The sequence below is a fragment of the Microplitis mediator genome, chromosome 3, assembly GCF_029852145.1.
Source record: "Microplitis mediator isolate UGA2020A chromosome 3, iyMicMedi2.1, whole genome shotgun sequence".
Lineage (NCBI taxonomy): Eukaryota > Metazoa > Arthropoda > Insecta > Hymenoptera > Braconidae > Microplitis > Microplitis mediator.
This window is the reverse complement of record NC_079971.1, coordinates 18,584,110-18,611,961: the sequence shown is the minus strand read 5'-3', so window position 1 is coordinate 18,611,961 and position 27,852 is coordinate 18,584,110. Positions and strand designations below refer to the sequence as shown.

The window sequence follows — 27,852 nt, the reverse complement described above, 5'->3', positions numbered from 1 at the left end:
AAAAAAATTTTTTTTTGTTATACGCCCTGTTGGTTTTAAAAAAAAATTTTTTTAAAGTTACAAGGGCGTATCCTGTTTTTTCGGTTGTTATCAATTATAGGTCAGAGTAAGAGAAAAAATTGCAAGGGTAATAAAAATTATCACTCCATTACTTAATTTATCTGAACAAATATTTACTTAAGTAAAAAACCAAATTTCTTTATTTTATTTTGATTATTATCTAATGTATAACTTGTAAACTACATGACCGATTTACCCCAAAATCTAATCAAGACTAAGTTTTGGTGAGCTCTTTCGATCGCCACCAAGTACGTTCAAATCGGTTCATCCGTTCCAAAGATATCGTCGGACAAAAAAAAGTTCACACACACACACACACACACACACGGACGTCCACCCGGGAATAGTCAGAATAGTTTCCTAGGACCTCAAAACGTCGACATCTGATGAAAACTCGATTTTCGAAAATCGGACCGAAACCAATAACTTCCCTTTTTTGAAAATTTGCAATTTTCTTAGCGGGAAGTTAAAAATAGTCTTCATCTGATCGATTTTAATAGCTTGACATTAAAATAAAAATAACTAGAGAACAATGCGGAATTCGAAAAAACTTTATTTAGTATAACTTCTAGGGAATAAAATTGTCTACAAAAAAGGTCCCATGATATTTTGTAATAGGTCTGATAGTTTCACCGGAAAAGTAAGAAAAACTCAAAATTTAATATGAATTCGACTTCAACCTCAAATAACTTTTGAACAAATAGATTCCTCAAAAAATGATAAGAATCTTTTTTTTGTAGAGCATTCAATTCCCTACAAAAATATGCCTGCCAATTATTCCTATGACACATCGTTAGCTACTTATAAAAATCAGAAGACGTAAAAAAAATTTTTTCCATGTTATTCTAATAGGAAATAGAAAAGTGCAATGCGGACAATGTTAATATTAATATTAAGAGCTCTAATTTTCACAGGCGTCTTTTTTTATCCATACGAAACTTTTGAACCTGTTTGGAAGAAAAAAAAAAATTTGTTTGTTTTTTGAATCACCCTAATATATACATATTTAATAAATTCTTCTATCAGTGTTCCTTTGTATCCACTAATTTTATAAAATGTAAGTTTTCTTTATGGAAATTACTCAAAACGAAATTCAATTCAATCAAATTTATTTAATATTCAGAAATTTTTTTTTTACCTTTTTCAAGGGGTGCCCCATTTTGCCCGCAAAAAATAACATTTTTTTTTTTTTTACGACAACTGAAAATTTTTTCTATTTACTTAGAATATCATTAAAAAAAAAAGATTCAGCGTATTCGAGTTCTCGGAAACAGTATTTTCGCAAGTACCCCGTTTTACCCTCCTCATACCTATATTTTGTTGTAAGGTAAAAGCACCAATTATTGACGGGGGTCCAATTATTGACGCCCTATTCTATTTTGGAACATATTTATTTACCTACTATATTAATAATGATCGTATACATTTTTAAACAATCTATAAAATTTAACTAATCGAAAAAAAATTATTGTTAGTGAAAAATACTAAAAATTAATTAATAAAAAAAATAAAATTCATTCGAGTCTATCGAAACAGCTTGTGAGCGTCAATTTTCTTAACTATTGCGGTTAGAAAAGCAGTCTTTTGAAACGATGGTTTTTAATTATTTTTTCCATCTAATCACATCAATTTTTTTTTTATAAATAAATAAAATATAAAAAATTAACAACATCTTATTTATTTTGTATTTTAAGTGAAAAGAAAAAATCTATCATTTTCTTGTAAATTTAAAAATCCCGCTCCAATCAACGCCCTCTGTGCATCTCGATTTCAAACGTAAGTTGAATTGTTCGTGACAAAGAATCGAATCGTAGACATGAAAGAATCGATTCCAGTGAGAATCGATCTTGAACCTTAGGTGCGAAATAAAAAAAAAATATATTTCCAATGGATCCAAAAAAAGACCAATAGAAGTAACTATACAGTGGAATAGTAATAAAGTTGTCCAAAATGGCGTTGGTTGCCGCAAGTTTCTTTACTTGTAATTCACGTAAACTCCTACATTTTTATTATTAAACGTAATAAATTAACAAATTAACATAAAACTATCCTTCATAAGTGAAAGTCATCTTAAAATAACTTAATTTATTTATTAAATTTAAAAATATCAGCTTGTCAAATTTAAATATATCTCATATTTTTTTTTTAAATTTATTTATTTCATTTTTTTACGTCTACAGGTCTACAGTTTGCGACAAATAAATTTTTTGTTAAAATATAAATAACTACATCATTAACCCTAACTAATTCAATTAAATAACAGTAATTAATTATCAAATAATAAAATTATTATTTTATTTACAGTGAAAGTGTTTTTAAAATAAATATACAAAAGTCAAAAAAAAATATTTTTGAATCAAGTGATTGCCAAAATACGTGAAATATTCGTTCATAAAAGTGTGTATAATTTTTAAACATAATTACCAATCAAAAGTATTAATTAATAACCAATAATATTATTTTTAAAAAATGTCTTATCCTTAATAATTAATTAATTAATTAATAATATTTTTTTTATCCTCATTAGTGACCCAAATAATAATTATGTTGTTCAATTGAGGCCATAGATTCGGTCTCAAAAATAATTTATTTATTTATTCGAAGAAAATGAAACTTAGATAAAATAATGACATTGATAATTGAGTAACAAAAGTAATTATAAATTAAGTGATTAATTAACGTGTGATTATAATTGTGTGATACAAAAAACAAGTTTTTTTCGGCGGTGACGATGACGTTAAATCCTAGAGATATGGATGGCTTTATGCCTTTACTATCAACTAGCGATATTAAAACAAAAATGATTATTGGTAACAATTTATTAACGTATCTTGGTGATTTAAATAACAGCATTGAATGTCAAGACATTGGATTATTTATTGATAATGTTATTCCTTGGTTAAATAATGGAAATGCTAAGGTATTTATATTTTATTAATGAGTGTGAATGTAGCAGACATCAAACAAATTTTAAATTACAAATAAATAGAGTAAATAATTTAAAGTATGAAATTAAAAAAAAACGCGCATTTAAAAAATTTAAAAATTAATAAGTGCATTTTTTAAAAATTATTTGTAATTTTAAATTCGTCTGATGTCTGCTACATTCACACATATTTTATTAATCATTTATTTATTTTTAATTATGACTCATTATTGATTATACATTTATGTCATAATATATATTGTTATTATTAATTAGTATTCAAAATAATATTACAGTAGTTAATTAATTAAATATTATAGTTAATATACTTTTTTTTAATGACCTAGAGTAACGTGTGATTCCTTATATGTAACAGTTACGTTTTGTTGTACTAATAAGGAATTAAAAACTTTCACACCATTTTTGTTGTAGAAACGAAAACTTGTTTTCAATTTATTTTTTTATTTTATTTCTTTGTTTCATTCATTTTTTAAATTTATTTAATAATTCAAATAAATTTTAATTAAAACGTTTATTTGTTTAATAAAATTTTGAATTTATTGTTGTAAGATTTCTTAATTATCGATTCAAATTTATGTGATAAAAAAATTATTTTTCAAAAAATGTTATTTGAATTTATTAGGAAAATGGGATTTTGTTTACTCAGTCTGAGCAAATTGAATAAAATTTAAATTGTCAATGAGAATTTAAACTTGAACGTAAGACCAGGACTGAATGGTTTTTAAATTATTAAATTATAAATGAATTTGTCATTTAATTTAAAAATATAAATTTGTTTATTTGCATTTTTAGTTGATTGGATCGATGTCAAGGTTATATAAATAATCGTATTGTCCTTGTAGTACAGTTGCGAATCATTGTCTTTTTTTTCGTCTTATTTTTTATCTTAGTTGTCATGTTTCTTGTTTTCTTTGTTTTTTCATTTTTATTTTATGAGTATCACTATTATATTATTTGTGTGACATGTAGAAGTGTTGTAATTAATTTTATTTATATAAGATGGATAATTATTTCAGTGTCTCAAAAGACAAATTCTAATGCTTATTTAAGGGCCAAAGTAAAGTAAAAGGAAATAATAAGAAAATGTTCGCATTCCAGAACGTTTACCCCGAGATATCTAAAATAGGCTTCACTTGCTGTATCTTTTTTTCTTTCTGTTTTCGAAATCATGATAAAATTACTGTATAAATAATATTAAACATTATCTATATTTTGAAATAATAGTTTATTTTTAAATACTATGACAATTTAACTACAAAAAATTTTTTATTTTTAATATTAATGTTATAAAATATGATACTGATGTTAACCGAGGACTAATAATTTTTAGATTTTTTTAAAAGCGACAAATTATAAAAAAAAGTATTTAAAAAAATTGCACATATAGTTTTTTTAATTTTCTATATGTGCATATTTTTTTTGTAATTTACTTGTTGCAAAAAAAAAAAAAAAAATTGGGAAATTGCTAATTATCTGTTAACTCCAGGGAAAGTAGAAGATATAAAATGATATAATTATAAATAAATATGAAAATAATTTATTTTTAATTTTTTAGATCGTTCAAAATGGATTGGAGATACTTACACAAATTGCTGATCGTATGGGACATGATTTTAAGCCATATATATCTTCAATCATCCAACCTACAATTGATAGATTAGGTATAAATTATTTTTATTAATATATTGGCAATCATTTATCAATAATTCAGATCGCTAGTGTATTTGATTGCACATGGTGGCAACATTTCTGAAAAATCTGGAAATTTCAAGGATTTGCATTGGACTTTATATGAGCGAATTTCGAGTAAAAAAATAACGTTTTAAAACATATTTTTCAAAACGTTTTTTTTCTACATCCCTGGTTAAAAAAGAGAATTAAAAAGGATTAAAAAGAATTAATTTTTCAATATTTTTAATCCTTTTTACTCCTTTTTAATTCTCTTTTTTAACCCGGGATTTCACCCTCGTTTCGAAAAAGTTCAAAAACCTCTAATTTGGAACTTTTTATGGACGTTTTTTTATTCTTATGGGGGGCTATTGGTTTCTAATGGGAACTCTTTCGGAATGAAGGTAAAATGAAGTAAAAATACGTATTGAAAAATGTATTTTGAAAACGTTCTTTTTTTACTCAAAACTCGCTCATATAAAGTCCTAAACATGGTGGCCACATTTCTGGAAAACCTGGAAATGTCAACGATTTATAAATATACTGGAAAAGTCAGGGAATTTCGTTACAAAGCTGGAAAAATTTTTACTTTCTTTTTTTTTTTACTGAAAAAATCCGATAAATTTTTTTTTCTGTCAAAACTGCTCAAAAAGTGGCGTAACGCGAATGCGATTATAATACCGTCTTGAAAAGAAATTAGTAGAAATTGATTCCAATAGCGAAAAAATGAAGCAGTTAGAATTAAAAAGGCTGTTAGAAAAATAAAGTCTTAGTAGAAACCAATCGTCAAGATCTTCAAGCTATTGACATGTATATTGACGAGTTAAAAAACCAAAAACATTAAAAGTATACATAAGTATTGAACTAATAAGTTTCACTATATTTATTATTCGCGTACTTGATTACTATTTTATTAATATTCTATAAAACGTTCTTATTTATGAAATTTATTCTAGTGAAATTGAAAAGTTTATTTATATTTTATCACAGAGTAAGTTATATAAAAACATAGATTTAAAATCAAAATTGAAAAATTATTCATTTAATAAATAAAAAAAACCTATGATCATTGACAAATATTGAAATAAAGTTTCGTTCAACGACAATGATTGATTATTTATTGCACTGACTGATACCATTTTATTTTGAATTAAATAAATATTTCCAATGATTTAATATCACTACATATGGTCAGGGAATTTTTTAATTATTTGACTGGAACAGGTGGAAAAGTCAGGGAATTTCAGTTTTAAAAATCTGTGTTCACCATGATTACTTTAAAAATTAATAATTAATTGTTGATAATTTATTTTTTTCAGGTGACAGTAAAGATTTAACGCGAGAAAAAGCAAGACTGGTATTGTTAAAAATTCTAGAAAAAGGAAGTATGGTACCACAACAATTATTGGATCGTATTCATCCAGCATTTAGTCATAAAAACGCTAAATTAAGAGAAGAAGCATTATTATTGTTAACAACTATTTTAGCTGAGTAAGTTTAATTTTATTTAATTTTAAATTAAATTTGATTTAATACTCTAATGAATAATTAATTTTATTCGTTTTATTATTTGATAATTTAGAATATATTTTTAATATTAATTTAATGCATTTTATTAAAGGCACGGTGCTGATTTACTGTCACTATCTTCATTAATACCGAGTATCGTAAAATTATTATCGGATCCTAATGAAAAAGTTCGTGAGACTGCCGTTAATACAGTTGTCAATATTTATAGACACGTTGGTGAAAGATTTCGTAATGACTTACAACGTAATCATAATTTGCCTTCAGCTAAGTAAGTTCTTATTTTAATATTTTTATTACAGTGAACAAAATGATGTGAAATTTTTGATAATAAATTTAAATTATAATTTTTATAAATTCAAGATGGCAGTTACTGGTTGAAAAATTTGATCAAGTCAGGGCTGAAGGCGATCTTTTTCCACATGCAAATGCAATGGATGGTAAGTTATATTTTTTTAAAATTATATAATAATAATAATTTAAGTAGTAATTATATACAATACTAGCAGATCCCGCACGCTTCGCGGGGTGATAAAAAATTATTAGTAATATAAAATATGTTCTTTATATTAATGGGAAATTTTTTTTAAATAATTGAATAATTTTCTTCAAAAACTACATTTGAAAACGACAATTTTGAAAAAGAAAACATCCTGATAAGTCAATTTTTGAAAAAGTAATAGCTTATTAAAAAAAAGCCTTTTTTTTTAATTTCATAATTTTTTTTGGTTGGGAAAAAAAATTTGACAAAACTATGAGAAATGTTTTTGATCGAGTAAAAAGAGAGAAAAAATTTTCCGTTAAATCGTAGGGGGTCGGGTTCCGTCGATTTGGCGTGGGATGCTCTTTTGTTTTATTTGAAGAAAAATAACGATCGATAATCGATGAAATTTATTGAAATCAAATTTGAAAAAATTATTGTTCTTATGATCAAAATGATAATAATATACACCCAAGGAGCACACTTGCCTTTGTGACATGTACAAGATATCAGTTTTTAGGCTACTTTTTGACATATCGATAAGGCATCGATATGTTGACAAAACGATCAGAAATTTATGTCACCGAAATAATGTCTACTTAAAAGACTTAACACAAGTGACGATAAAAAGTAAATTACAAATAGTGGTAAAATAATTCATCTAAACGACTTTTCAATTGACAATAGACAGGAAAAACAACACAACTCTTCTCTGTCTTCGGAACCAACATTTGCATCTCGTATTTATACAAAAAAAGGTGACTTTGGAGCAAAAAAAAATTTGTCTTATCCTTTTAAAAGACATCTTAAAGTTATGTCTATGCTACTTGGGCAGCTAAAAACCTTTTTTGAAATACGCAGAAGTTTATGGTGCAATTTTCGTATCAAATTATTCAGTAGTTTTTGCATGATGGGCGTTCGAAAACTACACCTATCATTTTATAGATATATACATAAAAAACAATTAATAAAATTAGAAGTATAGATAAATTTATATACAATTTAATATAACTTTTAGGGATGTATGAATGATTTAAACTTATAAATTATTCGTATCGAATTGAATATTGATATTCGGATTGAACAATTCGAATTATTTATAAATTATTGTAAAAATTTGTATAATTTATTATACATGAGAAACGATTTAATATTAAAAATTCAAGCCGAGTATTTGAATTCTCATCGAATAATTCGGATTTTTCTAAATATTTGATTCAAATATCAATATTTGATTTGGTCGAATAAATTTATATTGCTATCTTTATTCTAAAACGTAACCCACGAGTTTTTGAAGTTTTTTTTCATCAAATTAAATCTTTATGATCTTTTTATGCATATTGTGAAATATCATAATTTTATGTACATTTTATCTATTTTATTAGTCATGCTTTTTGTCTCATTCATTATGATTTTCAACACCTCATGTAATTTCCTAGATGTGGGTTACGTCTTTTTGAAAATAAGATAGCGATATAATATGTTTATTAAAATTTATAAATTGATCATTTTTTGAGCCTTGAAAGAAATATCATATATTTTTGCCCGTTTTTTTTTTTAATAAAAGATCGTAACATAAAATTCCAAAAAAAACGAAAGTATTATACCACGACTTAGTGTCGTTTTTTTGTTAGTTCTAATTTGTTCATAAAAAAAAAGTGGACAAAGTTTCCATTGATTGTTTAAGTGTAATAAGAAAAGTACCAGTCATTTACTCCAGAGCGAAGGAGAGATAAAAACGAACAGTCATTTAAGATTGAATTTAAATTATCTCCTAGTATGAGTAAGAAAATTAGCATACTTACTTATGTACTAAAAGCAAGTCAAGGGACTTGTTGCGGAGGTTTTAATTATTTTTATTTTTTAATTAAATCCCACCAATTTGATCATTCTTAAGTCGTAAAAATTAAATAATTTACCGACTATAATATTCAGTATTCTTTTTTTTTATTTATTTATTTATTTACGCCAATCGACATTACAGTAAATTTAAATAGAAATAAAAAAGTAATTAATTAAATTGATCATAAGAAATTTTGCACCTAATTCTACTTGTAAAAATTAACATGCAAACTTAATTAGCAGAGTAATTTTTAAAAATTTGCAGAAAACGACAATAAATTATTTTTATCAATTACTTCTTTATTAGTAATCATCAGATTATGGATTTATTTCAAAAACAATTAAATATTTTCTATATAATCAAGGCTTAATATTAATAAAATAAAATTATCTTTATTTACTCGAAAAAGATCCAACATTTCACTGTTTAAATAGAGAATTATAAAAATAAACATTTGATACATATAGAGGACGGGAGAGGAGGGGGGGGGGGGGCAAATGAGGTACCCCAAAAATTTTATAAAAATTTTTTAAACATTCCAAAATTACTTGGAAATGTAATGGAGCATTCTTTTGAATTTTTTTTGTTCAACTTTTTCAAAAATCGAGTACCAGTCGAAAAATGTTAATGACTTTTTTTTTATGATAAAAACTATTAAAAATTTTTTTTCTTCCTTGGCATCCAATAATTATGTAAAATGTAATTTTTCTTAATGTAAATTACTGTAAAAAAATTTAATTCAAACAAATTGATTTAATGATTCTGAAGTTAACAGACAATTAGTAATTTTCGGATTTTTTTTTTCAACAAATCAATTAAAAAAAAACGAAAACTAAAAATATGCGCATGTAAAAAATTTAACAAACTACAGGTGCAACTTTTTGAAATATTTTTTTTTTTAATAATTTATTGTTTAAAAAAAATCCAAAAATTATGAGACCCCGGCTAACTTCAGCATCATTTTATTTAATATCCAGAATTGTTTTTTTTTTACGGCAACTGAAAATTTTTTCTATTTACTTTGAATGTCATTAAAAAAATAAAAAGACTTAGCGTTTGAGTCCTCGAAAATTTAGTATTTCCTTAAGTACCCCGTTTTACCCCCCACCCCTCTCCCCTATATATATTTAACAAATATTATTAATATGATTAAGTTTAATTTAATTAAATTATAAAAATATTTTTACGCAAATTCTAAAGCAAATATTATTATTTTTTAATTTTATTTATGGATATAATCGCTTGTAATTATTTTTAATTCAATCAAGTAAATTTTCTTCAGATTTTTTTTTTTTTTTGCAAAAATTGCTTTTAAAATTTTTTTTTTTAATTTTTTTAATAAATCTGACCGTGTCGAAGACATTCTAATAATTTATTCTCATGTCTTAATTCGATCTACCGTAACGAGTAGGTTTGATTTCATCGTACAAATATCAAGTATCGAATTTCGCAATTGAGTAAGTCTAGATGCAATTTAATAATGTTAAAAACAGGACTATACTTATATTTTTCAATATAACCGTATTTTTATACTAATATTTTCAAAGTAAATATATAATATAAAAAGAACGGAAGTAACAGAGATAAAAATAAAGTAGATAAAATTTGATTTTATGAAGATAAACAAATAATAAAGATCACACACGTTATGAATTCAAGGTAAATAAGTTTTTAATGATTATTAAATATTTATAATCATATATCAATTATAAATATTTAAATATTATTAATTTAAAAAAAATATTTACAAATAACAAGTTGATGTTTTATTTATTATTTCATTAAATTTATTTATTTTCTTAAAAATTTAATCTTAAAAATCTCTAAGTAACCTTGAAATTATTTCTGTTTTTTTATTTCCTCATATTTTGAATATTAATCACTTCCGAAAATTTTTTTATTAATTATTTTAAGAATAATAAATTACGATTTTAAAATCACACGTAAAAGTTTCGTTTTAATTTTAAGCGCAAAATTTTTTTTAAACTCATGAAATTCTTATCAATTTAAAAAAATATAAAAATTATATAATTTTTATTGAGAACAGCTGGTACACAATTGCACATGTGTGCTCACAATTTATACTTAATAAAATATTTTTCATGCAATTTGTGTCTGTCATGCATATATTTTATGTGAAATATTTTTTTTACTTTATTTTCTTTCTTTCTATAAATTACCTTATATGTCAATTTATAAAATGTAAATATATCAATAGTAATGTTTGCAATTCTTAAAAATTTTTCATGGTATGAATAATAATTGAGCGTTAAATTTATCATTTTAAAGTCACGTAACTGTTATTCGATTAGATCACAACATGGGGCTTGGTAGAATAATAAAGACAAAACAAAACAAAAAAATATATAAAAAGAAATATAAGCAAGAAAAGAAAATAAGTTGGTCAATTACAGTCGCATAAAATGACTCAGTTGATTTCATATATATTTTTAGAGCTTTAAGTAGCCGTGAAGAAAATAATGATTGTGGTCGGTAATGAAGCATTCAAAATTACTTTAAAATCTTTCATATTTTTTTTTTTTTTATAAACAATAGTTACAATAATCTAAATATTTTTTTCAAAATTTTAAATAAACAAAATCATTAATGATTAGTTTAGATAAAAAATTTAATTTAATAGATTAATTAAAAACGTATATAACAGGATGACCATAAACCGGGAATTATCAGGGAATTTATTTCAACCGGAAAATGTCAGGGAATTTCGAATAGGATCCGGGATTTTAATTGCGACAGTTCAAAATTTGAAAATTTTATTAGTAGTACACTAGTCACAAAAATTAAGGGATATTAAAAAAATTTCAAATTTTTAAGTGATTTTCCCCAGGTTGTAACTCGAAGGAAAGTGGTCGTACACCAAAAGCAAAAATGACAAATTGTATCTTCAAGTGTATAGTTTTCTGATCCGGTCTTGACATTTTTTAATTATACACGGAGAGAAAAGAATAGTTCTGATTCCTATTCTAGAACGGTAACCATTACTATGTTACATAGGAATGGAGATTTTTGTGAAAATCCATGTGAATTTGCTGGAAAAAATCTTTGGAATTGTGGCAAAAATATGAGTGATAGCTCATTCGATGTGGAAATAAATTTTGAGCAAGATGCATTTTTTATTTTTTTTTTTTCAATAAAATTTCAATTTTTTATTAACAAAAAACATAAACAAAATAAAGAATCTTAGCTTTTTGTTAATAATAACTATAAGCGATATCGAAAATCTAAAAAAAGGTCTTTAAAGAGGAGGAAATTTCTGAAAAAAAGTCTCGACTCCCTAAACGACTCCATAAACAATTATTTTCATTCAATGTTGAAAATCGGATTCCGCGCGGCTTCTGTAATTTGGGCGCATTGAGGTTAACGTAAGACAGCAGCGCGCGGAATCCGATTTTCAACATTAAATTAAAATTACTCTTTATGGAGCTAAAATTCCGGGAGTCGACACTTTTTTTCAGAAATTCACACAGGATTTTTACAAAAATTTTCGTTACTATGTAACATAGTAATGGTTACCATTCTACATAGAAATTAGAACTGTTCTTTTCTCTGCGTGGACACGATCCCGGACTAATCCTAAGAAAACCATCGAAAAAAAAAATTTCCAAATTTTTGCTCGTCTTAAAAACGGTCTACGGGCTTCAATAAATTTTTTTCGATAATTATGATTGATTTTTGATTACTCCGGAACCGTGAAAAATAAAAAAAAAAAATTTCAAGACCAGATCAAAAAACCGAATACTTGAAACTACAATTTGTCTTTTTTGTTTTTATTGTACGACCATTTTCCTTCGAGTTACAACCTGGGAAAAATCACTTAAAAATTTGAAATTTTTTAAATATCCCTTAATTTTTGTGACTGTGTATTTTGAATTTATTTTAATCATAAAATTTCTTGTTAAATATTTTAACTTACATATCTTTAAGATCGAATAATCAAAAGTAGGCCACATTAATTTATTTTATTGACTTTTTTTTGGTTACTCGCATGACTTAATCATCAAATTTAATTATTGACAATGAGAAAATAATAAAAACTTTGAATATCTTAATGATGCCAATAAAATTTATGAATCAGAGAAAAATGTGAAAAACTTTTCTGGAAAACCGGGAAATATCAGGGAATTTTTAAATTCTTTCTTTGTGACCACCCTATATAACCATTTATTAAAAAAAAAATAAAATTCCGTTAAAAATATGTAAATTAATAACATGAAATGTCGTAATTTAAAATTTTTGAAATTTCACTCAGTATAATTTATGCACATAACAAGTTTTCAAAATATAAGTAATTAACATTTTTTTAAAATATAAAAAACTGTAAACTAAAAAAAATATATACATGTTCTTTAACTCTAACAGAAATATCTTAAAATAAAATAATTAATTATATAAGTCTGATAAAATATTTAAATAAATCGTATAATTTATTTAAGTAAAAGATGATAAAAAATTAAAATTTCCAATTTAATTTAAATGAAGTCGTGTGGTTTAAAAGTTACCTCAATAAAACGTTTAAAGAATAAAAAAATTACTTTTATATTCCAAAAGTTGTGATATTAAAAATTCTCAACATGCTTAGCGGTAAAATTTATTTACTTTTTTTTTTATAAAAATTATTGTGATGATGACTTAATAAGATGGCATTAAAGCAAAGAAAATAATTAAATTATTGACTTGGTTGCCATTTATCCTGTCCATGAGATACGATTGTCATTACAATCCTCAACTATCTCTCTCCCTCATCTTGTATGAGATCTGACTTCTCTAGTATTTCTTCTTTTCTTTCTCATCTCAAATTCCCCTCCCTTTAAATTACTAGAGAGTTTGCATGTGAGAAAAGTGAAAGGTTTATACTATGCATTACTTAGCGCAATTTTAACTTTTCGTAACAAAAATTAATTTTTTAAAAATTTATTCAAATTTACATTAAAAAATTTTGTAAATAATTAAGAATAATTTAATTTTTTTTATTGAGGGAAAAAAATATGAATTAATTCCTCTATTTATCATAAGCAAATAAAGTTTTTTTATCAAAGTGTTTTTTGAATAAAATTTGTTCAGAAATTTTTTCGTAGCAAAAAAACATTTTCTAGTAAAAAAAAAAACTTAATTTATTGAATAAATAACTAAAGTTATGTAATAATAAGTAATAAATTCCTATCTATGAGCTATTGTAATAGTTGATAGGTATGTATTTTGTATATAAACACACATGTACTTGGTTTAAAGTCCTCGTAAAGTGTCCGTGTATTTCTTAGAAAATAAATAGCCGCTTATCGACATATATTTTAAAACAATTTTATTAACAAACTAAAAATATAATTTTCTTATATATTTAAATTAATAATTAATTATTTAAATTAAAATAGTAAATGATAATTCTTCGAATCATCTTAAAGGCCATATTGTGCTGCATCTTTGATTTATCATCGTAATTTCCGGTTTGAATTATCATTTATCGTTATTATATAAACCGTCTGCGTCAATTACTTTTTTACCTTGACAAAAAAAAAAATTTTAATAAAAACATTGTCCTACTAGTTTATTTTTTAACTCTTGCTCATTAATTACTGAAGTATCTTCTGATTACTTAACTGTAATTATAAAACATTTCATAAATAATGGAAAAAAATTTCAATTGTCCTCATAATTATTTGCAAAATATGAATTTTTTTTTCTTTTTTTCGACCCCTTGTTAAATAATAGACAGCAGCATAATGTAGAATAGATTCCTAGATGCTTTAGGGGAAGGTCGACCCTTCCTTTCCTCTCAATACACAAATATTACTACATATTTATATATGTACACACCTCGCACTTTATATATATATTATACAACATTCACAACACGACTAGGACAATCTACAGGCATTATAGTTTAACCGTTTGGCTTACTAGTAGCTACAAACTTACGTGATTCACGAGTAGAGTACGTTCAAGTTTCTTATTGAAGAGTATTCACTCGTGCTTTGTATCATAAACGTGTTTGTTTTATTTTTTATTACTCTCTTCATTAACAACTCATTAAATACGACAATTTAAAATTCAATATTTTTTTTTTTAATTATTTTTCATATTCAAAAAAATTCATAATTCATTTCATTGAAATAAAAAATTGTTTTGTGATTTTAAAAATTAATGGTGTAATAAATTTTGTGTGATTAATTATTTGTTTAATTGATTGATTATAGTTTATTAAGTGTAACTAATTAGTTGATTAATCGATTGAGGTCATTTTAATGTGTCGTTTATAAAGAGGAAGTGAAAATAAAATTAAAAAAAAAATAATTTATAAAAAAAAGAGGAAAAGAAACAATGAAATAAACTTTCTTGTTATTTACTCGTGGGATTTTCACACTTTCTTAACTCTCGACACTTTTACTCTGATTAATGATTTATGATGATTGTCATGTTGATTTATTTACGAGTGATTTAATTAGGAAATTACTTAAATGAATACTTTTGTTAATTAATTACGTGAATATGAATTTGTGGAGTGATGAAAAAAGCTTACATAGAAATTGTTGTCGGCGTGGTCTTGTTAAATATCCTAGTATTGATAAAAAAATATGGGATCCTAGTAGTAGTTGGATATTACAATGGGATAATATTGTTAAACATCCGGGTGCACGAGCACGTGGATGTCAATGTGATGTACATAAACCACCGTGGTTGTATCCTGATATAGGTATTACTATTCACCATTTACATAAAGTAGTTTTTTTTAATTATTTCAATAAACTGCACAGAGGGAAAAAAATAATGGAACTGAAACTAGCAGACATCTGACAATTTTTAGTGTTTTGATAAATATGTTACTTGCGAGTAGGAAAAACATTTATTGAGTATGCAGAAAAATATTTTCAAAAGTTCGTGACGGATTTTTAAAAATTTTTTTCTGCAGAAAATTGTTTTTTTAATAAAAAAAACAAAAAAAAATTTTGCTACTATCTGCTGGTGATAAAAATATTTTTGAAAAAACGTTAACTATTTTAAACTTTAAAACGTGATGAACTTTTTTTAAACTTTTGAAAATTTCAAAATTCAAGAGAAATATCAATGATTAATTTATAGGGTGGCCCAAAAAAACCGACTATTTTTTTTTTTTCCATCTCGCATGAAAATTTGTTGGTTTACGATGTTTTAAGAAGCCTCTCCAAAAATCAGCTCGATAAAAAATTTTCAAGAGGTCGCTCACGAATTTTAAAAATATCAAAAATGATCGAAATTCGGATTTTTTTGTTGCAAATTTCTTCTTTCTCGTGGCAGCTATAGTTTATATTTATGAAATCATGACTATGCTGAAAATTTCAGCCCAAAATTAAAATATTTAAACGGCGCTCAAGAATTTTGAATATTAACTGATAATATGAAACTAATACTTTGAATTAGTTTTTGTATTTTTTTATAACTCAATTATTGTCATTTCACTCAAATATAACTTTTGCATAACCGAAAATATACAGGACAGTCTTAAACAATAAAATTAGGTAAGTTTTGAATAAGCAAAAAAACCTAAAAATTGAATTAAAAAATAAAAAAGTATGTAAATAACTTATTATTTATATATCTCGGGTTGTATTTTTATTCACTATGATACAAATTGATGGTGAAAAAATTGAGAAGCTTTATTATTAATATTCAAGGGTCGCTCGAAAACATCCAAGAGACAGTACTCGAAAACATTAAAAATTCTTGAGCGACGTTTAAATATTTTAATTTTGGGCTGAAATTTTCAGCGTAGTCATGATTTCATAAATATAAACTATAGCTGCCACGAGCAAGAAGAAATTTAGAACAAAAAAATCCGAATTTCGATCATTTTTGATATTTTCAAAATTCGTGAGCGACCTCTTGAAAATTTTTTATCGAGCTGATTTTTGGAGAGGCTTCTTAAAACATCTTGAACCAACAAATTTTCATAAGAGACTCGAAAAAAAAAAATCGGTCTGTCAGTTGACCCTGCGGGCCAGCCCCAAAACTTCCCGCTGTTTTCGAGCTCGTTGAGCTCGAAAACACTATAGTGAATACATTTTCGAGCTCTACGAGCTCGCAAATACTTTTGTATGCCATTGTTTTGTAAAAAACCATTTTTTAGCATTTCTTTCTCCCACGATATCTCGCGAACGAATTAACCGATTTTGATGGTTGAGGCGGCAATCGACGCGTTTTGTCAAGTTCTAAAGCTGATAAAATTTTGGATTCGATTTATCGAGTCGTTTTTGAGATATTTCAGGAAAAATAAAAAAATTTTTTTTTTTTAATTCTTTCGACAACGGTTTCTCTTGAACGAATGAACCGATTTTGATGGTTGAGGTGACATTCGACGTGGCTTATAAAGCTCTAGAGCCCAGTCCATTTTGGAATGAATCCATCGAGCACATTAAAAGTTATCCAAAAAAAACATTTTTGAAAAAACTTTATTTTTGGAATATCTCTGAACGAGCCCTACCGATCAAGCTCAATTTTCTCTCGGCTTCAAGATATTGACAATCCGCGTCGAATGGCACCTTAAAGTTCAAAATCGGTTCATCCGTTCAAAAGATACAGGTATTTACATACGTACGTACGTACATACATACATACATACACTCGGACATCATCTTGAAATTAGTCAGAATAGCTTCCTAGGACCTCAAAACGTCGACATCTGATGGAAATTCGATTTTCGTAAATCGGACTGAAACCAATAACTTCCCGAATTTTTGAAAATTTACAATTTTCTTAGCGGGAAGTTAAAAATAGTCGGTTTTTTTGGGCCACCCTATTAATTTAATACTTTTAAAATGAACGCAAAAATAAAAAACGTCCAGAAATAGTTTAAAAACAGCTTTTTCTGACTGTATTTCGCATTGAAAGAAAATAATAAAATTTATCACTTTTAATGGAGAGTTGAAAGAAGTTTATAGAAGAGTTTAATAACGTTCATTTAGTATTAAATCAATTGTTTTTTTCTTTGTACTTTCAGAAGTTCGTAAATCGTTTAAAAAAATTCGTCATTGTGTCACGTTTTGAAGTAGAGAGTAGAGTTTTTTCAACGATTTTTTTTATACGGGTAAAAACGATCATGGTACTTTCAGTATCATAAAAAATACTATTGCTGAGAAATATTTCTTGAGACAAGAGTATAAATTCTCGATAATTATCAGCAATGTATATTCTTGTCTCAAGAATTTAAAAACATGACACAAACAATGTTTACTGTGATCAAGTTTGATCATTTTTGCATCCACCTGGAGATGTTAAATCAAGTATTAATTTTCTTCTCTCAAGAAATGATTTTTTATTTAAAATATTTATCTCAAAATTTTTCTTGAGTCAAGAAAATCTTTTTTGAATAATATTACTTCTATAAAATATGCATATATATATATTGTTGATCCAAGAAATTCATTTATTTTAAATTTTCAACAATTTTCTTTTTTTACTTAAGAAATTACAATCTCTTGTAGTAATTTTTTGTGAAAAAAAATTTTACTAGGAAATGAAATAATTTTTTTTTTTTTTAAATTAACAATATTTTAATGTTTGCTGACAAAAGACTTTTCATACATCTAAATATTTTATTGGCTTCAATGATATAAGTTTTGATAAGAGAATTCGTTAATTTTTAAAAGAATACTTTATTTTGCAATAAGTATAAATTTTTTTCAAAAAAATTTTCTACAACAGTTTATAATTTCTTCAGACAAAAAATTACTTTATTTCAAATTTCCAATTAAATAATATCTTAGATCAAGAATTTGTTTTATTTTTTAGAATAGTAATTGTTTTTCTCCGTGTCATTTAAATAATTTATTATTTCAATTTTTTATCATTGACGATAAAATTTTTGTTTTTCGTTTGTTTTTATTGTGTAATTATTGATGATTTTTTAAAATTAGTGGTTGCATAATTTAAACGTACAAAGTATTTTTATTGCTGCATTATTATAAATTTTTTTTCCGTCAACTTTTATGTAGAAATAATAGTTAAATTATATGAACAATTATTTATAATTATTTATCTAATATCTTATTAATTTTTTTTCTATAATTATTACCTGCATTAAATGCATCATTTCTAATATATAAACATAGAAATTATTCTATGCATTTAAGCATGAAATAATCTCTAGATACAGTTATATATATTTGTAAAAAAAAAAAAAAATTATCAATAAATTAATTAATTTTTGCATTTAAATTGAAATTTAAAATCAGTATCAATAGAATTGTTATTATTATTTTTTAAATATTCGACATACTTTTAATTATTTTATTTGTTTTAATTTATCAATATAAAATTTATAACGAAACGTTAGGTATTAATTATAATTTATGATAGTGAAAGTTTTATGTATTATTTAATTTAATTGCTTACAATGTAATAATTGTTTACTACATGTATTATATATGTTTATAATTATTTTTAAAAAACAAATTTGAAGGAAGTTTTTGAATAATTCATAGGTTTAAAAAAATGATAATTTTTTCTATCGATTTTGAGCTTTCGTGTCAGAGGTGAATAAAATTCAGATACAAATATACGGAAATATTATATTAGCGAAAAGCGGAATTTATTATCAATTGTTAGTAAACGAAATATTAAAACTTACACGGAAAGAAAGAATTTCTTGGCGCAAAAAATTTTTACTTACCCCAAGAAAATTTTCACTTGTCCTAAGAAATTTTTTGCATTAAGAATTGAAAACGAAAATTTTCTTGGGGCCAGAAAAAAATTTTTTGGGCGAGAAAAATTTTCTTGCGTTAGAAAATTATTTATAGTCCTAAGAAAATTTTGATTTTTATTCCAGAATGTAAAATTTTTCTTGCGCCAAGAAATCCTTTTTTTTTGTGTACTATAAAGTAGTAAAAAGTGAAATTTATAATCAATAATTAGTATCATTTAGTATTTAATGCAAAATAATTAACTAACTTTTGTAAATTAACAATCACTATTATAAATTATTTTTAAAAAAACTCTATTGCTTTCAGATATAAATTTATAACTTAGCAATAAAAGTTAATTAATTTATGATATACATCAATTAAATAAGTGATATTTAGTGACATTGAATATTGTTATCCCAAATACTGATTTTGCTACAGAAAGAATTACAAAAATTTCAAATTATTTTTTTTATAAATTCTATTCCATTAACTATAACCCAAGTCGAAATTTTAATCATAGATTGAACGTACTATACGTTGCAAGACAAGAAATAAAAATTTTTTTCACCTTTTGAAAAATATTTTAGGCTTTGCAGGAGATAAATTTACTGATGGCTCGTGAGCTAGTTTAGAGAGTATAGAGTCTAGAGTTATCTCTTGCAAGGCCTCAAAATAATTTTCAAAAGCCGCTAAAAATTTGTATTTCTTGTCTACTAACTTCTGGATAGTCTGTAAGACCCAATGTAGCATAAGAAATTAGCCATCAGTAGAGTACTACTGTCTCACAAGGCCCAAAATATACCACAGCTGTTGAGAATTATTATTTTCGTTCTCCAAGCTACTAAGTAGTCTGTAAAACCCAAAAAAGAAAATTTTTATTTCTCGTCTTCTGACTGCTAGACATGTTTTTTTGACAATGAAATGTTTCCGATATAGTTTAATTATTTTAATTGCAAGTTTTGAAAGGTTATATCTACGATTACGCATGTCTTATTTACGTTTTCGTACGTCAACTACGTCTAAAATACATTTTTACGGCTATTTACGTCTTCAAAAGTTGAATTTACGTTTGCAACGTCTAGTACGTTCAATCTACTATTTAAATTTCGACTCGGAAATTATATTCTATTTACTAATAATTGAATAAAATATAATTCACTCATCAACGAACATTAACTCAGTATATAGACTAATAAAATAAGTGATACTCATTAATTTAAATGTACAAAATTATAACTTTTTCTTTCTCAAATATTTTCAATTTCTATATAATTATTTACTATATCTTAATAAATTTTCAAGCCTCATTTTTTTCCGTATTTACTAGTGAAATACCTTCGACTAGTTCATTGTAATGAGCTGAGCTACCGTTAAATAAACATTTAATATTCAAAACCCGACCTGAATGTTCGAATTTAATTCCAAGTTTTCATACTCGCGATTTTTTAAATAATTTAAATACTCGTATTCCGAATTGTTAAACTTTTTTAATAATTAAACATGACTTTAATATTATTATACTGAGAAAACAATTTATTTGAACCAAATAAATAGATTGATTTGACTGAACAAAATCATTTATTTCATTCAAATATATTTGTTTGTAGCTAACAAATGGCGCTACACTGCCACCATTCAAATACAGATTTGTTAACTATAAACAAATCATTATTTCATTCAAATGAACCATATCTTTGTCTCAAATAAGTATTGATTGGGTCCATTCAAATATGGGATTTGTTTGCCTGAAACAGATCTTATTTGGCTCAAATAAATTGTTCTCTCAGGGATAACTTACTCCTAATAAATTACTTTTACGAGTATGTATAAAAATAAATAAATACATTTTCTTTATCTAATAAATATTTTTTCATTTTGTTGCAGTCGGAAGAGACACAGATGAGCTGGACAGAGCGGTAAATCCAAATGATAAAATTAATTATTAAATAAATATAACAAAAAAATGATGATATCATTAATTATACTATATAATATATAGAGGAATTGTATGTAATTTGAATATTTATTTTTAATATCAGGTAAGATCTGCACCGGCGAAAAAAATCAAAAGTGTTCTACCAAAAAAGAGCCAATTTGGACCAAGTTCTAAAATACCTCCCATAGGTAAACTAAAGTTATTTTAATTAATTTAATAATTATTTTATTTTTTATTATTTTTTTTTTTTTATTAAATTGTATTTATTGGTATCAGGTAAAAATATTCAAAATTAATACCCACTGACCAAATTATCCATCAGTTGTTTGATCGTGTCAAAAGAAATTCGTTTCAAAAAGATTCCAAAAAAGTTCGACATGTGGAACTTCCAAACTTGAGACGAATTAGAACTTCGAAAGGAACTTTCGTAATTTTGATAATAAAAACAAGTTTGTCTAGTATTTTATATGAGCGAATTTTGAGTAAAAAAATAACGTTTTTAAAAACTTATTTTTACTACATTTCACCCTCGTTTCTTGTAAATTAACAAATCTCCAATTTGGAACTTTTTATGAACGTTTTTTTATTCTTATGGAGCTATTGGTTTTTAATGGGAACTTTTTCGGAACGAGGGTAAAATACAGTAAAAAAACGTTTTGAAATTCGTGTTTAAAAAACATTCTTTTTTTACTCACAATTCGCTTATATACAGTCCTAAACATGGTGGCCACATTTCTGGAAAACCTGGAAATGTCCAGGATTTATAAATATACTGGAAAAATCAGGGAAAAGTCAGAGAATTTCGTTACAAAGCTGGAAAAACTTTTACTTTCTTTTTTTTTTTGACTGAAAAAATCCGATAGATTTTTTTTCTGTCAAAACTGTTCAAAAAGTGGCGCGGCGCGAATGCGATTGTAATACCGTCTTGAAACGAAATTAGTAGAGATTGATTCCCATAGTGAAAAATTGAAGCAGTTTGAATTAAAAAGGCTGTTAGAAAAAAAAGTCTTAGTAAAAACCAATCGCCAGGATCTTCAAGCTATTAATATGTATATTGACGAGTTAAAAAACCAAAAACATTAAAAGTATACATAAATATTGAACTAATAAGTTTCACTATATTTATTATTCGCGTACTTGATTAATATTTTATTAATATTCTATAAAACGTTTTTATTTATGAAATTTATTCTAGTGAAAATGAAATGTTTATTTATATTTTATTACAGAGTAAGTTATATAAAAACATAGATTTAAAATAAAAAATAAAAAATTATTCATTTAATAAATAAAAAAAACCTATGAGCATTGACAAATATTAAAATAAAGTTTCATTTAACGACAATGATTGATTATTTATTGCACTGACTGATACCATTCTATTTTGAATTAAATAAATATTTCCAATGATTTAATATCACTACATATAGTCAGGGAATTTTCTAATTATTTGACTAGAATACCTGGAAAAGTCAGGGAATTTCAGCTTCAAAAATCTGTGGTCACCATGACTAGATAAACTTTTTTTTTTTTACTATCAAAACTTACCAAAGTTCCACTCGAAGTTCTAATCTGTCTCAAGTTTACAAGTTCATTTTTGGAATCCTCAGACCGATTTTTTTTTACACGGGTGAGTCCATCAGAAACATCGTGATATTTGTGTTACCGAATATTCTTGTTGGGTAATTTTTCAATTGGATATTTTTACCGGTCACGTATTTTATTTATTACTGTATTGATTTTATTATTTTTTATAACTTTTTTTTTTGGGTTCTGTAATTTATTTCCTCCATGAAAAAAAGGAATAAAATTAAGCGAGCGATTAAATTCAGGTAGCGCCAGTGCTGGTGCAGTTGACGAAGAATCATTTTTGACAGCATTCGAAGATGTACCTCAGGTACATTTATTTTCAGCCAAAGATCTTGAGGAGCATTTTAAATCAATACGTGATACTATTGGCGATGACAAAAAAGATTGGAACCAAAGAATCGATCAAGTAAGTTTTAAAAAACAAATATATTTTTTATTACTGTTGCATACCACGTATTATTTTTTTATAGAACGTATATATGTATATTATTTTACATTAATTACGAAAGAAAGAATTATAAAGTGTAATTTTAGTCGTTACCTGATTAATTTATTGTTTAATAATAATTTATTTTAAAATTATATAATCATTTGTAAAAAAATATTTTATTTTTAATGATCCTGAAGTTAGCAGACAATTAACAATTTACGGATTTTTTTTTCTACAACTCAATTTAAAAAAAAAAAAAAAAAAAAAAAAAAAAATACACATGTAGAAAATTTAAAAAACTATACGTGCAATTTTCTGATGTTTTTTTTTTAAATTTATCGATTTTAAAAAAATCAAAAAATTATTAGACGTCCGATAATTTCAGTACCATTATTTTTATGAGTGTGAATTTAACTGACAAGTGGGAATTTTTGAAATTTTGAATAAATAAATAAAATGTAATTAGAATAAACATGAAAAAATGCGTTTTTAGAAAATTGAAAAATCAGTACGCGCATTTTTTTAAATTTCATTATCTATCCCAAGTAACACAGAGTCAACCTTAAGATGTCTTTTAAAAGGACAAGACAATTTTTTTTTTGTCTCAAAGTCATCTTTTTTGGTATGAATACGACATGCAAATGTTGGTTCCGGAGACAGAGACGAATTGTGTTGTTTTTCCTGTCTTAGTCAATTGAAAAGTCGTTTAGATGACTTATTTTACCACTATTTGTAATTTACTTTTTGTTGTTACTTGTGTTAAGTCTTTTAAGTAGACATTTTTTCGGTGACATAAATTTCTGATCGTTTTGTCAACATATTGATGCCTTATTGACAAGTCAAAAAGTAGCCTAAAAACTGATATCTTATAGATGTCACAAAGTCAAGTGTGCTACCTGGGATATTATTAAGAGAATAAGGAAAATTTTGTTTCCGCCATATCTATATGATAGAATTAGTTAATGTTATTGAAATTGGTATCATTAGATAGGTCTTGATTTGAATTTGTGCCTTTTCATAATTTAAACTCTTTTTAATTGCCAAGTATTGAGATAAATAGATTTATCTATATCATTCGAATTACATTTAAATTACGCGGGAAAAAAAAGATCGTATTTATTTTCTTTAAATAAATTAATACTTTAATTATTCTGTCACTAAATAAGACTGAATATCACTGAATATATAGCTATATTATTTATATCGCGTTACTTATTCCAAAATGACAGATTTTTCTACTCCCTTTTGGTTTTAGGAAACTTCTCAAAGCCAAAAAAGTGTACATAGAAAAAAAAGGATTCATTGACACAAAAAATTTTTACTCGCCCAAAGAAAATTTTTACTTACCCCAATAAATTTTTTGCATTGTGAATTGAAAAAAAAAATTTATTTAGAACTAGAAAAAATTATATGGTACAAGGAATTATTTCTTGACCAAAAAAATCTTTTCTCGCCCCAAGACAAGTTTTTATTTAATTGATAATGCATAAAATTTCTTGGTGCAAATTAAAATTTTTTGCGGTAAGAAATCCTTTTTTCTGCGTATTTTATAAATTTAGTATTGATATTTGGGCAGTCACGTAGTGACTGTAGGTTGCTCGTTTTCATTAATTTATTTATTTATTTAAAATTACACTTATTTATTCATGATCCCGAAGTTAGCAAATAGTTAACAATTTTCGAATTTTTTTTCATCAACAAATTACAAAAAAAAAAAAAACTAAAAATATGCACGTGTAAAAAATTGAAAAAATTATAAGTGCAATTTTTTTTTTTATAATTTATTGTTTTTAAAAAAATCCAAAAATTATTAGACATCCACTAACTCGAGTATCATTTATTTTTTTAATTTTAGCTGAAAAAATTACGCGCTATAGTAATGGCTGGTGGGGCATCTTATGAAAATTTTATGGATTTATTAAAAAGCTTACAAAACCCGTATGATGGTGCTTGTACTGATTTGAGATCTCAAGTTGTCAAAGAAGCGACTATTACACTTGCGTATCTGAGTCGACAATTAAAAAATAAAATTGCTCAGTTTATTGAAGGCTTACTTGGATCGGTAATGAATCTCATACAAAATAGTGCCAAGGTAATGTCATAAATTTTTTAATTTATTTATCAATATTTAACTACTAATTAAAATTAAACAATTACTATTTTTTTGTAGGTTGTATCATCATCAGGAGCAGTAGCGTTACGGTTTATATTTCAACATACTCACAGTCCACGATTTATTCCAATACTAACCGCATTTTTTACAAGTAAAAGTAAAGATATACGTCGGGCTGCTTGTGAATATGTTAGTCTAATATTACAGACATGGTCAACTCAGTTATTACAAAAACATATTAAAACATTACAAGATGCTATTGGTAAAGGAATCGGTGATCCTGATGCTGAAGCAAGAGTTTTTGCGAGAAAGTAAGTTATCATATTGCACACATCAAGCGCGAAAGCACTGAAGGTGCTGTACTGACACCATTTTTTTCGACTGGGGTAGAGGTACCGTTTTTGGCCTGTTTTGGACACTTGAAAAATTTAAATAAAATAATTTGTAAACGACGCAATGACACAATTGGTTTTTAAAATGTGTTTCAAAGATACTTTTAGCCCACTATTAAAATTGAAATCTTATTTGATACTTTTTCATTAATGAAAATAAATTATTAAATATCCAAAAATGGACCGGTGGCCACAAGTAGTACTGTTACCCTATTTCATTCACATGAAAACATTTCTATACTCTTTCCATTGCACAAAAATAGGTTTAATTGTATACTTTCAGACAAATAATTTATTAAGGAACCATTTAAACTCGATATTGAGTCTATTTGTTATTTCACACTTTAAAAAATTTGCGGAGTGAACGCGGATTTAATCTCGAGTGAATTTGGAGTAAATGCGAAGCGGATGACTGTGTATTTATTTAATTCCCTCAGAGTGAAATTCACTTCGAAAAGGAGTTTATTTTAATATTAAAACTCCTGATTTTTTTCTCAAACTCCGGAACTCTGAGTCACGGAGTAAATTCGGATTTAAATAGAATCCATAATTACTCGGAATCCACTCCCGATTTTGTACAGTACATTGATTTTAAATAAATTATTTCAATCCAAGAAACCAGTGCTGTCAATTGTTACGTATGAATTTTCGCAAACACGATAACTCTCGAATGAAATAATTAATCAACCTAATTTTTACTATTATTGTATTTTTTATTGCAAAAACCCTTTTGAAAATCACGCTCTAAGTCTTTCCCGTTTAATTAAGATCAATAATTTAACATTAAATTTACATGTTTTCATAAAATGTTTTAGTCTCCTTTCTTTCTAATAGCCCACTTCCTCTATCTATCTTTCTTTTTTTTCCGTCTATATATTTATCTGACTGACATTATAATTGGCGTGACAGTCGTAGAATAAAGTGATGACTTCTACGGGCAATACAATGCGTCCTATTAAAAAAAAATTTTTTTTTTGTTAATTAATTGATTCCAAATAATTGAATAATAATTAAAGAAAATTTTTGTCAAAATACACAGAAAAAGAGAATTTCTTATCGTAAGAAATATTTTTCAGTATGAAATGAAAGAAAAAATTTTTTTAGGACTAAAAAAAGTTTCTTAATGGAAAGAATTTTTTCTTGTCTCAAGATAATTTTTTCTTGCCCCGAAAAAATTTTTGATTTCAATCCATACTGCAAATAACTTCTTGGAGCAAGCAAACACTTTCTTGAGTCAAGTAAAAAAATTTTTGCGTCAAGAAATTATTTTTTTCTGTGTATAAACAAAAAGTATCATCAGTCTGCTGTTACAGACTCGCTGATGAAATTTATCCAAATGCCATATGTACAATACTGGATAGTTACTTATTAATAACAGATGTAGCTCACTTCTACATAAATACCAAATTTTTTTATATGTTAATAATTTATTCAGATACCAATTAATAATTAATTGAATGTGAATTAATATTGCTTTCTATTAACAAAAAAATTTTTTTTTAAACTTTATTAGAGCGTACTGGGCCTTTAGAGATCATTTTCCTGAACAAGCAGAAGCACTACTTAAATCTATGGATGCATCGCACAAACGGAATTTATTATCTCAAAGTAATAGTGGTAGTGTAAATAGTTTAAATGCTGTAACAAGAACACCAAGTATACCACCAAGATCGACGCGACCCACGATGAGTGCAGCAGGTATAATTAATATAATTGAATAGAATATTTTTTATATATTTTTTTAAATATAAGTATTTTTTATTTTTAATAAAAATTTTTGTTTATATTTTATAATTTGAATGAAAAATTCAACTTTTTATTTTAAAAAATTAAATTTTATTCTTATAAACATTTGTAGCCGTAAAAAATTAATTTACTATTAAATAAAATCTAAACAATAGATTAATTTTAAGAAAAAAAGTTTTTGATAATTTCGATAGTTTTTAAACTAAAATTAAATAATTTTTGAAATTTTGAAATAATCTTTCCATATAAAAAGATGAATTTTTTAAATGTTTATGTAAATTGTTATCGATAAATATATTCATAATTGTCTGTCTTTACTGTCACTGTTCTTTTGCTCTACATACTATTTATTTTAAATCGTATCAATTGCTTGTTCTCATGCTGCTCTTCATGTGCCAAATAAATATTAAATAAATGAAATAATTATATGAAAAATATAAAAATAA

The 27,852-nt window shown here is 25.3% G+C and overlaps 1 protein-coding gene across 9 annotated transcripts in view; it reads left to right on the top strand.

Annotated features, from left to right (window-relative positions):
- The first annotated feature begins 1,957 nt into the window (after window positions 1–1,957).
- The window catches only part of LOC130664450 (CLIP-associating protein 1-A), a 39,314-nt gene continuing 13,419 nt past the window's right edge, over window positions 1,958–27,852 (top strand). For 4 of the 9 annotated variants that reach the window (XM_057464353.1, XM_057464352.1, XM_057464348.1 and 1 more), the window contains exons 1-13: window positions 1,958–2,078; window positions 2,365–2,457; window positions 2,588–2,980; window positions 4,563–4,668; window positions 5,995–6,166; window positions 6,297–6,473; window positions 6,566–6,642; window positions 21,084–21,115; window positions 21,239–21,323; window positions 22,938–23,131; window positions 25,011–25,247; window positions 25,326–25,579; window positions 27,174–27,358. In XM_057464353.1, the coding sequence (XP_057320336.1) occupies window positions 2,792–2,980; window positions 4,563–4,668; window positions 5,995–6,166; window positions 6,297–6,473; window positions 6,566–6,642; window positions 21,084–21,115; window positions 21,239–21,323; window positions 22,938–23,131; window positions 25,011–25,247; window positions 25,326–25,579; window positions 27,174–27,358 (1,708 nt within the window). In that variant the 5' untranslated portion in view covers window positions 1,958–2,078; window positions 2,365–2,457; window positions 2,588–2,791. Of the gene's footprint in view, window positions 2,079–2,364; window positions 2,458–2,587; window positions 2,981–4,562; window positions 4,669–5,994; window positions 6,167–6,296; window positions 6,474–6,565; window positions 6,643–14,676; window positions 15,236–21,083; window positions 21,116–21,238; window positions 21,324–22,937; window positions 23,132–25,010; window positions 25,248–25,325; window positions 25,580–27,173; window positions 27,359–27,852 lie in introns of those variants that run through there. The other 5 variants (XM_057464351.1, XM_057464354.1, XM_057464350.1 and 2 more) reach the window with 5 other exon arrangements.